The sequence below is a fragment of the Rhinoraja longicauda genome, chromosome 19, assembly GCF_053455715.1.
Source record: "Rhinoraja longicauda isolate Sanriku21f chromosome 19, sRhiLon1.1, whole genome shotgun sequence".
Lineage (NCBI taxonomy): Eukaryota > Metazoa > Chordata > Chondrichthyes > Rajiformes > Arhynchobatidae > Rhinoraja > Rhinoraja longicauda.
In genome coordinates, this window is record NC_135971.1 from 28236568 (window position 1) to 28253229 (window position 16662).

Genomic DNA, 16662 nt, shown 5'->3' on the forward strand with positions numbered 1-16662 from the left:
CCTTCAACAGCCCTTGTCTGTGACAGGCTCATCCAACCCTTCCCCTCACTAGATGATGACACAGAGGTCAGGGTCACAGTTGAAGCTGGGCCCAGCCAGCTGTGCCTGGGTGACCCAGATACGATGGAGCCTCATCTCCTGGCCCGACCCATGGTTTCCTTCCATCGCCTTTCCCAAGAACCTCTCCTCGTTCCATCACTCCATTTCATTCCATCACGCCTGTTGAAGGAATCCCTCCTCCAACGCCCACCTTTTGTCCCTCACCAGCCCCCCCCACTACCTCTCCATTCCCCTAACCTTTCCCTCCAGCCCTCTCCCATACATGAGGAGTCTGACCTCATCCCTCCCCACCCAGCCTTCTCTCTGCACTTCCCTGGAACGTTTCCCTGATGACAGCCCCTTATGCTCCCTCCTCCTGTGGGTGCTGTGCCCCCACTCCCCCCACCCACTGCAGACCCATATACAGTGACCCATATATGCGTCAGACCCATATATCCCACTGTGACCATATAGACCACTACTGCAGACCCATATATCCCACTGTGACCATATAGACCACTACCACAGACCCATATATCCCACTGTGACCATATAGACCACTACCACAGACCCATATATCCCACTGTGACCATATAGACCACTGCTGCAGACCCATATATCCCACTGTGACCATATAGACCACTACCACAGACCCATATATGCCACTGTGACCATATAGACCACTACCACAGACCCATATATCCCACTGTGACCATATAGACCACTACCACAGACCCATATATCCCACTGTGACCATATAGACCACTACCACAGACCCATATATCCCACTGTGACCATATAGACCACTACCACAGACCCATATATCCCACTGTGACCATATAGACCACTACTACAGACCCATATATCCCACTGTGACCATATAGACCACTACTACAGACCCATATATCCCACTGTGACCATATAGACCACTACCACAGACCCATATATCCCACTGTGACCATATAGACCACTACTACAGACCCATATATCCCACTGTGACCATATAGACCACTACCACAGACCCATATATCCCACTGTGACCATATAGACCACTACTACAGACCCATATATCCCACTGTGTCCACTGTGTGCAGGCACCACCCACAGACCCACCCTCTATCCCTCACCCCTCACTGAAGCTGTTCACTGATCCCAACACCCTGGGGTGTAAACCTCCCCCCTACGCCCATAACACCACCCCCCCCACCCCAGAGAACAGGCCTACCCCTGCGTCAAACCTCCCCCACACTCCCTCTGATCACCTCCCACTGGAGATTTCCATCAGCAAACACTGACCTGTTGAATTCTTCAGTGTTATTATTTTAGATTTACTTGTAGTTTGTTTGATTTTCACTTTGTCCCCGACCACTCCAACCCCTTCACATTTCACTTTTCTACTCTTGTCATCTCTAACCTTTGACCTCCAGATGATCTGTCAAATACCCACTCCACTGTATCCACCTATCACTTGTCACGCTTTGTCCCACTCATACTTTTTCACCTTTATCTCCCTCCCCCACCACCACCCAAACGACAAGGATCCCAATCAAAGCATCCTCCAGCAGTGTTGTGCTGAAGACTCCAGCGTCTGCAGTTGGTTTCCCCGCTGCCCTGAGAGGAGCCAGGCTGGGGAGAGGGTTGAGGAGCAGGACCTGTGGGCTGGCTGTGCAGATCAGCTCACTCAGGTTACACAAGTGGTCACTCCCACTGTCAGTGATGTTGGGGACCAGTGACACTGACTGAGCCCAGGCCCAGGGGGAACAGAGGTGGGAGTCAATGGCTGCACCTCCACCCCAGGCAATCAATGTCCCAGCACCTCCTGGCTTGTGGGAGGAAGGTGTGAAGCACAGAAGGTAAACAACCTTCAGCCCTGGACCGAGACCATACAGCGGGAAGCAGTATCCAGTTGATCCTGGACACTCTGCTTGTGGGAGAGGCTGGGCCTGACCACCCTCTCCCCAGTGTCCATCACCACATTCAGTGAGGAACTGAAGCCCCTGGTGCCGTGGGTCTGAGAGCAGCTGGGAGAACAGTCCCAGCCAGTGACTGATCGTGGAACATAGTGACACAACACGCAGCAAGTATCCCAGAGTCTTTAATCAAATGTTCCAGCGACAGGTACAGAGATCAGCATTTGCAATAAGGCAATTCATTGTAAAGTAGAGAGAAGAGCAACAGGTAGATGCAGGTTCACCGTCAGTGAGATTGGAGTGAGGGGGGGGTCCAGGGGTCTCGGGGCCGACCCCATGTCCAGTGAGGTGGTGATGATCACTGGTTGCCACAAGCTGCCGTCACACTGTGCAGTCGGCAGGAAGCGGCCGCAGGTGGACCTCTACCCCGTAGTGACCAGTGAACCGTGCCCACAGCCGGGACCGAGCAGCTCTCTACCCCGGGGCTCCAGGGTCACTGCCCAGTCCCAGGGAAGCCGTGCAGTGCCGACCAGACACCGGCGGCAGAAGCTGCACCGTGCAGTGGCGCGGTTAACTGATCGCAGCGCCCATCAGACCTGCAACACAGGGTGGAGAGAGGTCAGGATCCAGACCAGAGCCGGGAGACTGTGCCCCCTTCTCCCCTTGTACACCCCCCACCCAGTGTAAGATCAAGCGGGGTCCCAGTGACCATGCCCCCTTGTACACTCCCCATCCCCCACCCAGTGTAAGATCAAGGAGCGTCCCAGTGACCATGCCCCCTTGTTCACTCCCCATCCCCACCCAGTGTAAGATCAAGGAGCATCCCAGTGACCATGCCCCCTTGTTCACCCCCCACCCACTGTAAGATCAAGGAGCATCCCAGTGACCATGCCCCCACCCCCCACCCAGTGTAAGATCAAGCAGGGTCCCTGTGACCATGCCCCTTTGTACACCCCCACCCAGTGTCAGCACAGACTACGGAGGGACCCCGTGACCATGCCCCCTTGTACAGCCCCCACCCGGTGTAAGATCAAGGGGGGTCCCAGTGACCATGTCCCCTTATACACCCCCCACCAGGGAGGGTCTTGGGGATTAACCTGATACACTCCCAACCCCAACCACTTTCTGCTCAGACCAGGAAGTGTTTTGCTGACTGTGTCTCCTCGTACAACCCCCAGTGTTACTATGGTGACAGCAATGTACATTGAGGCACCCAGAGCCCAACCCCCTTCACACAGACCCAGTGTGACCATGGTGACAGTGCTGTACATTGAGGGAACCAGAGACCACCCCCAGTGTTACCATGGTGACAGTGCTGTACATAGAGGGATCCAGAGACCACCCCCAGTGTGACCATGGTGACAGTGCTGTACATAGAGGCACCCAGAGACCACCCCTTCACCCACCCCCAGTGTGTCCATGGTGACAGTGCTGTACATAGAGGCACCCAGAGCCCACCCCCTTCACCCACCCCCAGTGTTACTGTTGCCTCTATACCACGGGAGGAAGCCTCTCTGCCCCACATCACACGGCCACCCACTGCTGTGGGACAGGGAATGCCCCCTCAGACGGACATCGAGGAGCCAAGCTTTCAGCCCCCAGCTGGGGTTCCCATGGAGGGTGTGGAGCAGTCTCAGTGTGCTTCCCACAGTAATCAGGAGAGCTGCAGGTAGCAGAGGTGCAGCAGGTAGTGCTGCTGCCTCACAGCACCAGCAACCCGTATACACTGTGCTGTCAGTGTGGAGTTTGCATGTTGTCCCTGACCAGGTGGGCTTCTTCACGGCTGCTCCCGTTTCCTCCCACATCCCAGAGGCATGAGGGCCAGTGGATAATTGGCCACTAAATCACCCTGGTGTGGGTGGGCTGTTGGGGAATTTGGGGAGCAAGGGAAAAGGTGATAATGGGCACAGGGGAGAACAGGTTGTAGATGAATTAGTTAATCAAGGGCTGGTAGAGACTCCATGGCCTGAATAGCCTGCAATGCCCTATATTTGAAGTGAGGAGCTTCACTTTTGCCCAGGCACTAATCATTGTTTCATTGAACATGTTCCATTCACCAGACCCACGGCCACATCCCTCCCCACCCCAGTGGGATTAACGCAGGCTTCCCCTGGGTACTCACGTGGGCCATGGCTGGTGGAATCCAGGATAGCTGGAAGAGAAAGCACACGTGGTCAGCAGGTCAGTGACAATCTCACACAGGGGGGACGGACTGGTGGGGTTGGTGTCTGTGCTGCTGTTGATGGACTGCCGTCAGAGTGCAGCCCTCCCATTGATGCAGCCGTCAAAGTTACCCCCAGTACCTCCCCCACTACCCAGGCAGCTCACTTCAGTAAATCAATCCCAGCTCAGAAACTAAAACCTGCTCAAATTAAACTCCTGACCCAGGCTCGTCCCCACCTACCACAGGTATCACAGAACAGAAGAGAATCACAACAAGCCCTTCGGCCCACAATGTCAATAATAGACAACAGGTGCAGGAGGAGGGCATTCGGCCCTTCGAGCCAGCACCACCATTCAATGTGATCATGGCTGATCATCCACAATCAGTACCCCATTCCTGCCTTCTCCCCATACCCCCTGACTCCGTTATCATTAAGAGCTCTATCCAGCTCTCTCTTGAATGCATTCAGAGAATTGGCCTCCACTGCCTTCTGAGGCAGAGAATTCCACAGATTTGCAACTCTCTGACTGAAAACGTTTTTCCTCATCTCCGTTCTAAGTGGCCTACCCCCTATTCTTAAACTGTGGCCCCTGGTTCTGGACTCCCCCAACATTGGGAACATGTTTCCTGCCTCTAATGTGTCCAACCCCTTAATAATCTTATATGTTTCAATAAGATCCCCTCTCATCCTTCTAAATTCCAGTGTATACAAACCTAGTCGCTCCAGTCTTTCAACATATGATAGTCCTGCCATTCCGGGAATTAACCTAGTGAACCTACGCTGCACACCCTCAATAGCAAGAATGCCCTTCCTCAAATTTGGAGACCAAAACTGCACACAGTACTCCAGGTGCGGTCTCACCAGGGCCCGGTACAACTGCAGAAGGACCTCTTTGCTCCTATACTCAACTCCTCTTGTTATGAAGGCCAACATTCCATTGGCTTTCTTCACTGCCTGCTGTACCTGCATGCTTCCTTTCAGTGACTGATGCACTAGGACACCCAGATCTCGTTGTACGTCCCCTTTTCCTAACTTGACACCATTCAGATAATACTCTGCCTTCCTGTTCTTACCACCAAAGTGGATAACCTCACACTTATCCACATTAAACTGCATCTGCCATGCATCCGCCCACTCACACAACCTGTCCAAGTCACCCTGCAACCTCATAGCATCTTCCTCACAGTTCACACTGCCACCCCGCTTTGTATTATCTGCAAATTTGCTAATGTTACTTTTAATCCCTTCATCTAAGTCATTGATGTATATTGTAAATAGCTGCGGTCCCAGCACCGAGCCTTGCGGTACCCCACTAGTCACTGCCTGCCGTTCTGAAAGGGACCCATTTATCCCCACTCTTTGTTTCCTGCCTGCCAACCAACTTTCTATCCATGTCAGCACCCTACCCCCAATACCATGTGCTCTAATCTTGCCCTCTAATCTCCTATCTCTGTGCTGAACATGAAGCCAAGTTGAACTAATCTCCCCTGCCTGCACATGACCCATACTTCTCCATTCCATGCAGATCCATGTGCCCATCTAAGAGCCTCTGAAACTCCACTCTTGTGTCTGCCCCCACCACCTGTCAGCATGTTTCATGCACCCACCACCCTGTGGGTAGCTATTTACCCCACTCAGCATCTTGCCCTGCTTATCAAGGACCAGAATGGAGATGGGTACAGGAGGAGGCCATTCAGCCCACCATTCAATACAATGGCTGCTCTGGTCTCCACCTCACCTACATTTCCATCTGCCCACCACTCCTGAAGTGGACAATCCTTGTTCTGAAACTGCATCACCCCTGGAGCAAAGATCTTCAGCATCCACCCAAACAATATTTCATAGCACCTCATTTTGAGAGGGGTAGAGCTCACCTTTTTCACCATTAACCCTTCCATCCCAGCAGTGAAACTTTCCCACCTTCTCCAAAGCTAGTACATCCTTGGACCAGGGTGCAACAGGCTACCTATTGCCCCATTTTGCCCGGTGTTCACATGTCCCAGACTGTGCTGTGCTATTGGTCCACATCTGGACCAGGGGATGGGTAGAGATTCAGTCATTGGGTTGGGCCCAGATCCTCCAGCCAAGTGGTGGGACCACAAGTGTACATTAGTGGAGCCCAGGGCTGGAGGCCTGGGACAGACTCCCTCATACACCAGCTCACCTTTAGCATTCCTCAGCTTCATTATAACTCCAGCCAGGAGGATGGTCAGCCCAAACACAAAGCCCAGCGCTCCCACGATGATCTTGGTTTTCTCTGACTCGGATGAGCTCTGCACATCTGTCGGGTGAAACCGTCAAGAGTTAGAACAGCCCACAGGATGGACACGCACGCACGCACGCACGTACGCACGCACACAGTGTGGGAGCTGACATCTGTATCAGCTGAATAACCACAGCACTTAGCATCCAGCAGCCTGTTGGATTGGAAGGGGAAGGGGGTTAAATTAACAGTCTGAGGGAGTATCTGTTTCTGTGGAAACATCATTCTGCAGCACCTAGTGTGCACACATATTAGGCTGTGTTGGAGATGATATGGAGGAACAGGTACCCTACAGACTGCTAACTGAATTTCATCAGGGTCTGCGGGCTGATGTCCAGGAGTAACACCAGTCTCTAAAAGCAGCTGCAGGTGAGTCCTACAGCATGGAAACAGGCCCTTCGGCCCAACTTGCCCACACTGGCCAACATGTGTTGGGCAAGTTGGGGAAAACCAGGGAGATGGTGGTAGATTTCTGCAGGCGCAGCCGGACCCCCTCCGACACCGGTGAACATCCAGGGAATGGACATCGAGAGGGTGGACTCTTATAAGTACCTGAGTGTTTACCTCAATAATAAATTGGACTGGACCAAAAACACCGATGCACTGTACAAAAAGGGCCAGAGCAGACTGTACCTGCTGAGGAGACTCAGGTCCTTTGGAGTGCAGGGGGCACTCCTAAGGACCTTCTATAACACGATGGTTACATCAGCCATTTTCTACGGAGTGGTCTGCTGGAGCAGCAGCATCTCAGCAGCGGAGGGGAAGAGACTCGACAAGCTGGTCAGGAAGGCCGGCTCTGTCCTGGGTTGCCCCCTCGACTCAGTGCAGGTGGTGGGAGAGAGGAGGATGATGGCAAAGCTAACATCGCTGCTGGGCAATGACTCCCACCCCATGCAGGACACTGTCACTGCACTGAGTAGCCCCTTCAGTGACAAACTCCTTCACCCCAAGTGCGTGAAGGAGAGATATAGGAGGTCCTTCCTTCCCGCTGCTGTGAGACTGCACAACCATCACTGCTCCCAGCAGACCAGTCAACAGTAACAGCTAAGGAAGACGCAGTAAATGATGACAATCTATCCTTGTCTTTACTTTTATTTATAATGAATGATCTCTTGCTCTCCACTTTGCTGTTGTCACACTGTAAATATCCCCAGTGTGGGACAAATAAGGGAATATATTATGTTCCATCTACACCAGCCCCACCTGCCTACGTTTGGCACATACTGTATCCCTCCAAACCTGTCCTATCCATCTGCCTGTCTAACTGTTCCTTAAACGTCGGGATAGTCCCAGCCTCAACTACCTCCTCTGGCAGCTTGTTCCATACACCCACCACCCTCTGTGTGAAAAAGTTACCCCTCAGATTCCTATTACATCTTTTCCCCTTCACCTTAAACCTGTGTCCTTGATTCCCCTACTCTGGGCAAGAGACTCTGTGCATCTACCCGATCTATTCCTCTCATGATTGACACATTGTGAGAGTAACACCATTTACAAATTGTCCTATCAACTACACATGGGACAGACTGAGATGCAGCAAGTGAACAGAACACTGGACAGTGTTAGTGAGAAATCAGAATATCACAGGAATGAAATGCTTGCATATGCCTGTTGGCCCATAGAGTAGTGACACATGCCTTGTGAGAAGCTGGTCATGGCTCAAGTGGATCAATGAAGGGATGACGTCAAACAGAATTGGAAAGGCAGAGGGGGACATGGAGACATTGTGCAAGTTGTGTAGTTCTACTGGTCCTATGTTCTATGCTCAGCTAAAGTTTCACCTAACTGACCATGATTGTCCATCATGCAATACCCATCCACAGGTCAACTGCATGCCTTGCTGCACCTTGATTTCCAATCATTCCATCCAATATTCACCTTTTAGACTGAACCACCTGCAGCTTTCCTACAGAATCTCCTGTCACCTCCCGTCTGACTTTATCTTTCCGCATTGTGCCCCAGAGCACAGCCTTGGAATCACTAACCTGTGTTGCTTTCTCCCAAATGATCACCAGCCCCCCTCCCTAACAGTATCTGAAACAATACTAAAAGCTGCTCCTTTTACTGGTGAATCAGATACAAAGACAGTGTCTGGAATGAGAATCACTGAGACAAGTCTGAAGGAAGCAGGGTTGTGGCTGCTGTGCACCTTACCCCAGTCCATGGCCATGGGCTCTGCCAGGCTGCTGTGCACCTAACCCCAGTCCATGGCCTTGGGCTCTGCCAGGCTGCTGTGCACCTTACCCCAGTCTGTGGGCTCTGCCAGGCTGCTGTGCACCTTACCCCAGTCTATGGGCTCTGCCAGGCTGCTGTGCACCTTACCCCAGTCCATGACCTTGGGCTCTGCCAGGCTGCCTTACCCCAGTCCATGACCTTGGGCTCTGCCAGGCTGCTGTGCACCTTACCCCAGTCTATAACATATATATAACATATAACAACTACAGCATGGAAACAGGCCTGTCCGGCCCTACCAGTCCATGCCGACCATTCTCCCTGACCTAGTCTCATCTACCTGCACTCAGACCATAACCCTCTAATCCCCTCCTATCCATATACCTATCCAATTTACTCTTAAATAATAAAATCGAGCCAGCCTCCACCACTTCCACCGGAAGCCCATTCCATACAGCCACCACCCTCTGAGTAAAGAAGTTCCCCCTCATGTTACCCCTAAACTTTTGTCCCTCAATTCTGAAGCTATGTCCCCTTGTTGGAATCTTCCCCACTCTCAAAGGGAAAAGCCTACCCACGTCAACTCTGTCCGTCCCTCTCAAAATTTAAAAAACCTCTATCAAGTCCCCCCTCAACCTTCTACGCTCCAAAGAATAAAGACCCAACCTGTTCAACCTCTCTCTGTAGCCTAAGTGCTGAAACCCAGGCAACATTCTAGTAAATCTCCTCTGTACCCTCTCCATTTTGTCGACATCCTTCCTATAATTTGGAATTATATGGGCTCTGCCAGGCTGCTGTGCACCCTACCCCAATCCGTGGGCTCAGCCAGGCTGCTGTGCACCCTACCCCAGTCCATGGCCTTGGGCTCTGCCAGGCTGCCTTACCCTAGTCCATGGGCTCTGCCAGGCTGCTGTTCACCCTACCCCAGTCCACGGCCTTGGGCTCTGCCAGGCTGCTGTTCACCCTACCCCAGTCCACGGCCTTGGGCTCTGCCAGGCTGCTGTTCACCCTACCCCAGTCCACGGCCATGGGCTCTGCCAGGCTGCTGTGCACCTTACCCCCAGTCCATGGCCTTGGGCTCTGCCAGGCTGCTGTTCACCCTACCCCAGTCCACGGCCATGGGCTCTGCCAGGCTGCTGTGCACCTTACCCCAGTCCATGGCCTTGGGCTCTGCCAGGCTGCTGTGCACCTTACCCCAGTCCATGGCCTTGGGCTCTGCCAGGCTGCTGTGCACCTTACCCCCAGTCCATGGCCTTGGGCTCTGCCAGGCTGCTGTGCACCTTACCCCAGTCCATGGCCTTGGGCTCTGCCAGGCTGCTGTGCACCTTACCTCAGTCCATGGCCTTGGGCTCTGCCAGGCTGCTGTGCACCTTACCCCAGTCCATGGCCTTGGGCTCTGCCAGGCTGCTGTGCTCCACACGACAGGTGTAGGTATCCCCAGACACCGGCTGGTACTGCAGGAGTTCCTCCACTTGATAGGTCCAGTCACCGTCTGACAGCAGCACCGTGTTGATGGCACCGTTGGGAACTGGGGCACCGTTCTTCAGCCACGTGACTTCAATCTCAGGAGGGTAGAAACCAGTGACGTGACAGGTGAGCAGGGCCGACTGCCCTGCGTGGGAGGAGGCTTTGGGCCGGACTGTGATCTTCGGCTCAACTGCAGGAGAAAGCAAAAAGTCAAACCCTCTCATACAGATGGTTAAAGCAGAAGGGGGCAACTTCAGCCAATTGGAAAACCCCAGCAGTGTCAGTCAGCTGCCAAATGGCCCAATCTTCCAGAACAAACCGACGTTCCAGTGAAGACTAATCAAGGAAGCGTGGAGCTTCCTGCTGACTAATGACCAGGGGCAGAACCTTCTACCTCCTGCTTTGCCCCCACCACATGGTATTTATCCACTTGCCCAGGTGTTGCTCAGTACGAAGGAGACAACCATCCAATGATCGGCACGGTAGCGCAGCGGTAGAGTTGCTGCTTTACAGCGAGTGCAGCGCCGGAGACTCAGGTTCGATCCTGACTACGGGTGCTGCACTGTAAGGAGTTTGTACGTTCTCCCCGTGACCTGCGTGGGTTTTCTCCGAGATCTTCGGTTTCCTCCCACACTCCAAAGACGTACAGGTATGTAGGTTAATTGGCTGGGTAAATGTAAAAATTGTCCCTAGTGGGTGTAGGATAGTGTTAATGTACGGGGATCACTGGGCGGCACGGACTTGGTGGGCCGTAAAGGCCTGTTTCCGGCTGTATATATATGATATGTGATATGATATGATCACCTGCTTCCCATCATTTGTTTACTCCAAGCTCAATGTCCCCACAGATCCACCCAAAATGTGGCAAACAGTAGCTTGACTTTGTAGCAGAGACAGTGACCCAGTGTCCTGCCAGAAGGCTCAGCATTGAGACAAAGACTAAGGCAACATTAGCTACTTGAGAAAGGGGTAGCAAATCCTCTAGTCTTTCAGTAGCAGTGAAGCTATTCATGGTGTCTACCACTCTTTATCAATCCAAAGTCAGACTTGGGAACTTGTGGCTTGATCTACTTGGCCTTTGCTGGGAGCAACAATAAGCCATTGCTACACTGGGGTCATTGATAACTCAACCATCAGTGTTCAGATCTTAAGGGATGGCACGTCAATGGAATATTCTCACTGGACTCCAACAGTACTGACTAAGGAGAGAACCAGGATTTCATTCCTCTGCAAGATGTTTGTACAAAATGTGGAGACTGGACATTTCAGGGCAAAAACAGAAAAACTAAACTTTAGTTAGCTTGGGAAAGATTGGGCTGAAAGGAACTGAAAAAAAGCTTTTTAGCAGAAATGGATGGAAGCTGCCATTTCATCAAAGTAAAAGCAACTTGCACTGTTATAAACTGTCTTGATGGAATAGATTTATTTTAAAATGCCCCATGCACAACGAGAAATAGTAAAAACATCAATCTCCATCCTCACTTAAGTATTTGGACAGGTACAAAGCAAAAGGGAATCAAACAAACAGGAGGCCAATCAGCCTATTGTGCCATTCTAGCATTCAATTGGCACCAGGCTAATCTATCTCGACACAATCCCCAATACTAACCCCATATCCCTTTGTTCCCTTAATATCTAAAAAACTAGGAATCCATCTGAAAAGGGTAAACATCTTACAGTCCATTTGAACAGAGCACAAAGATTTGCATATTTGCTGGCCAAAGGAATATCCAACAGCCTGTCCTTTTACCGGGACCAGCCCTCTGCCAAACCTACTTGGTACCTGCTCTGATGTATTCCACTCTGCATGGTTCCATTTCCCTCTTGTCCACCTTCACCATCCTGCAGTGTCAAGCTTACCTTCTATCAACTCCACACTGAACTCTCAAACCTGGCCACACGTTGATCCTAGTGTCTCTGCTGAGTACTAGACTGTGTCATTTCCATTCAGCACAAACCCACCATTCCTGGGAATGTTCTAGTGAATTTTGTTACACTCCCACCATTACCACGTACATCCTGTTTCAGACACGAGAGCTGTGCAGGATATTCCAAACTCCGTGTCTTTGGAGCTATACAATTGTGGCAATTTATTTCCGCTCTTGCAAATGAATTTACAGTGAAGGCCTTGCTACCTTCAGTCCACTTGCCAATGTTCAGGTTTTATACAGTGGGTGGTAGGTCCTTGTAACACTGTTGGTGTAGGCAGATAAGATAGTGGTGTTTAGAGGCTTTTAGACAGACATGGATGTGCAGGAATGAGGAATATGGATGACATGGAGGCATTATGTTCAGCACAGATATTTTGGGCCAAAGAGCTTGTCCCATGTGCTCACTATGTTTCCCAGGTCCTGTCTCATGATATTCATATCAACTTCCTCTAATCCAGGACCTTAATTTCCATAATTAGCCTGATCCTGGAGAGAGTTCCTGTGATTGTGGAAGACATCCTGCCTGGTTCCTGTACCAGAGAGTTCCAACACCTCCAACGACTTCACACATCATGAAGTGCCTGGAGAGGCTGGTGTGCTCTCACCTGCGACCCCTGGTTAAACCCTACCTGGACCCCCTGCAGCTCACTTACCAAACAAAGGTGGGAGTTGACACCATCATCCACCTGTTCCATCATTCCTCTGCTCACCCAAATAAGCCGGGAAGCATTGTGAGAGTCATGTTGTTTTAGTGCTTTTACCACCATCCGCCCTGCACTGCCAGGGAGCAAACTGATGAAGATGTGGGTGGATGCTCCACTGGTGTTCTGGATCACCAACTACCTGACTGGGCAGCCACAGTATGTCAGGCTACAGAACTGTGTCTCGGACATAGTGGTGAGCAACACAGGGGCCCACAGGGAATGGTCCTATCTCCCTTCCTGTTCACCATCTACACCTCGCACTTCAGATATAACTCCGTCTCCTGCCACCTGCAGAAGTTTTCAGATAACCATCCAATTGTGGGCTGCATCAGTGTGGGGAGGGAAGCTGAATACAGAGGTGTAGTCAACCACTGTTGGGTGGTGTGGGCTGAATCACCTGCAGCTCAACACCGACAAGACTAAGGAGTTAGTGGTGGACTTTAGGAGGAGAGGAACGCCCCTGTCCCCTGTCTCCATCAATGGTGTGGATGTGCAGTTTACCAGGGAGTACAAATACCTTGGAGTGTACCTGGACAGTAAACTGGACTGGTCCAGGAACGCTGAGGCCCTGAACAAGAAGGGACAGAGACGGCTGTACTGTTTGAGAAGGCTCTGCTCCTTCAACGTCTGCAGTCAGATGCTGCAGATGTTCTACCAGTCGGTGGTAGCCAGTGCCATCTTCTCCACTACCGTGTGCTGGGGCAGCAGGGGTAAGGCCGCGGACACCAACAGGATCAACAAACTCATCAGGAAGGCTGGCTCTGTCCTGGGGGCGGAGTTGGGTTCACGGGAGGTGGTCTTGGAGAGGAGGATGCTCCTCAAACTGTGGAGCATCCTGGACAATACAGCTCACCCCCTCCATGACACATTGGCCAACCTGAGGAGCACCTTCAGCAACAGACTGGTCCCACCAAGATGCAGCACAGAACGCCACAGGAGATCCTTCTACCCTGTGGCTCTCAAACTGTACAACTCCTCCCCCTTCTGTCGTGGGGTAGACTGGGACTGAGACTAACTCCCCTCCACCCCCACCACCCCCTCCCCAATCTGTGCAGATCCCCAATCTATTCCACTCATCACTTTAATTTCATGCTCATGTATTTGGGTGTTTTGTGACTGTTCGCTGATCAATTTCTCACCTGGGATAAAGTTCTTTCATATCATATTGTATAATGATCTCAAAACTCCGATTACTGTCCGCATCTCTAAAATTCTCCCATAAGGACAGTCAGACCCTGCTCAGAATCTGGATTGGGAATAACACAGTGTTTTTAGCTTGTTATCCTGGGATTATGGCATTGGATGGCAGAGGATGGTGTCCAAGATCTGAACCAGAATGGCCACAATGGTTTGAACTGGGAGATGTTGATTGCAAACTGGTCAGAGACACAGCCGCAGCAGAGAAAAGCTGAAGGGGAGAGTCGGCAGTGACCGCGGGACATTGAACTCAGGCCAGGCTGGGCCAGCGCAGGAACCTGTGCTGCTGTCCGCCGGGAGCTCCACGTACGGGCACTTGACCCGTGCACTGCTCTGGCTGGCAATACTGACCAGCTGCCCACGCTCACCAGCTCCAACCCCCCACACTGGGGACAAGACTGCATCGATTGGCCAGCAAAACCCCAGCAGCAAAAGCCCTGGCAACGCACAGTTTCACCCAATGAGTGGATGCCTCCACGTGTGGCAACATGAGCTGCCGTTTGATGTTGACATTCCAGCATCCCATGGCCCCAATGCCCACAAGAATGGCTGTGTGGGCTCAGGGCGAGGGGATCAAATCTGGAAGAGACTTCTCACACAGGATGTTGCAATCTGGGACACACCACCCCAGGCAGAAACTCAATGTGCAGCAATTTGGACGTGGGTCTCCACAGTGGAGATGGGTGGGAATGATCAAGTGCTGGGAAACGGGATTACAATCGATGGCTTGGCATGGACACCATGGGCTGAAGTGACCGTTTTAGTCCCGTGTGACCATTTACGTGCACCTTCCCACTGCCAAGATATGGTGCTTGGTCTGGGCCTCCACACCTGGGGTGCCAGGGTCTCTACCAGCTGTCTGCTGGGTGGTCTGGGCCACACCTGGGGTGCCAGGGTCTCTGCCAGCTGTCTGCTGGGTGGTCTGGGCCTCCACACCTGGGGTGCCAGCTGTCCGCAGGGTGGTCTAGGCCACACCTGGGGTGCCAGGGTCTCTGCCAGCTGTCTGCTGGGTGGTCTGGGCCACACCTGGGGGTGCCAGCTGTCCGCAGGGTGGTCTAGGCCTCCACACCTGGGGTGCCAGCTGTCCACTGGTGGTCTAGGCCACACCTGGGGTGCCAGCTGTCCGCAGGGTGGTCTAGGCCTCCACACCTGGGGTGCCAGCTGTCCACTGGGTGGTCTGGGTGTACAGTGCGGTGCGTAGCACACAGACTCTGCCGTGGTGGTTGTGGGGTGGAGTAACTGCAGGATGGATGGGCCAGTGTGAGCTGGCAATCATGGATTACCCAGCTGAAGTAGAGGTGGTGCATGTCAGGCCCCCCTCCCCCCCCCCCCCCCACAAGGGGAAGGGTTGGCTTCACCTGATCCCCACCAAATGGCAACTTGCCAGCTCTCTCTCAACCTGCCACCCCAATCCTCTCACCTCTCCGGCTCAGCACCTGACTCTCATAGATGGGAATGTTGGTCCCACAGACACGGATCCCATCCTGGTACAGAGCCTCCGCTGACCCATCGTGATTAAACCTGTCCACGTTCCCCTGCATCCAGTCCTTCACCGCCACGAACTTCCTCTGGTCAAAATCATAGTAGTCAGTCAGCTCGTGGTCATAGACGCGCAGCCAGACAAAGGTCCAGTTCCCAGCAGCACTGCTGTTAAACTCACAGCCAGCCACGAAATTATACGAGTGAGCACCTGTTGGGGGGGGGGGGGGGGAATGAGGACAATTACCACCACAATACCTGCCTGAACCCTCTACCCCACCCAATACACCCAGATTAGGGGGAGAGAGAGGGGGGAGAGAGAGGGGGAGAGAGAGAGAGAGAGAGAGAGGGGGGAGGGGGGAGAGGGGGGAGAGAGAGAGGGGGAGAGAGAGAGGGGGGGAGAGAGAGAGAGAAAGAGAGGGGAGGGAGAGAGAGGGGGGACAAAGAGGGGAAGAGAGAGGGGGGAGAGAGGGGGTGTGAGAGAGGGGGGAAAGAGAGAGGGGGGAGAGAGAGAGAGGGAGAGAGAGAGAGGAGGGAGAGAGAGAGAGAGGGGGAGAGAGAGAGGAGGGAGAGAGAGAGAGGGGGGGCAGAGAGAGAGGGGGGAAGAGAGGGGGGGGAAGAGAGAGGGGGGGAGAGAGAGAGAGGAGAGAGAAAGAGGTGGGGGAGAGAGAAAGGGGAGAGAGAGAGGGAGGAGAGAGAGAGGGGGAGATAGACAGGGAGGGTGAGAGAGGGGGAGGGAGAGAAAAGGGGGGAGAGAGAGGGGGGGTTTAGAGAGGCAAGGCAGAGAGAGAGAGCGGGGAGAGAGAGAGGGGGGGGAGAGAGAGGGAGGGGGGGTTTAGATAGAGGGGGAAAGAGAGAGAGAGAGGGGGAAGAGAGAGAGAGGGGGGAGAGAGAGGGAGGGGGGAGGGAGAGGGGGGGAGAGAGGGGGGAGAGAGAGAGGGGGAGAGAGAGAGGGAGGGCGGGTTTAGAGAGAGAGGGGGGGTTTAGAGAGAGGCAGGGAGAGAGAGAGAGGGGGGGAAGAGAGAGAGTGGGAAGAGAGGGGGGAGAGAGGGGGGAAGAGAGAGGGGGGGAGAGAGGGGGGAGAGAGAGAGAGAGAGAGGGAGAGAGAGGGGGGGAGAGAGAGGGGGGGAGAGAGAGAGAGGGAGAGAGAGAGAGAGGGGGAGAGAGTGGGGGGGAGAGAGGGAGGGGGGAGAGAGAGGGGGAGAAAGAGGGGGAGAGAGAGGGGGAGAGAGAGGGGGGAGAGAGAGGGGGAGAGAGAGGGGGAGAGAGTGGGGGGGAGGGAGAGGGGGGGAGAGAGAGGGGGAGAGGGGGGAAGAGAGAGAGGGGGGAAGAGAG

General features: G+C 53.2%; 1 protein-coding gene across 1 annotated transcript in view; it reads right to left on the reverse strand.

Moving 5' to 3' along the window:
• Positions 1-2118: 2118 nt before the first annotated feature.
• The window catches only part of LOC144603206 (H-2 class II histocompatibility antigen, E-S beta chain-like), a 162224-nt gene continuing 147680 nt past the window's right edge, over positions 2119-16662 (reverse strand). The window contains exons 2-6 of the mRNA XM_078416396.1: positions 15269-15538; positions 9925-10206; positions 6279-6395; positions 4072-4101; positions 2119-2545 (exon numbers count right to left, since the gene is read on the reverse strand). Coding sequence (XP_078272522.1) covers positions 2520-2545; positions 4072-4101; positions 6279-6395; positions 9925-10206; positions 15269-15538 — 725 coding nt within the window. The 3' untranslated portion in view covers positions 2119-2519. The remainder of the gene's footprint in view (positions 2546-4071; positions 4102-6278; positions 6396-9924; positions 10207-15268; positions 15539-16662) is intronic.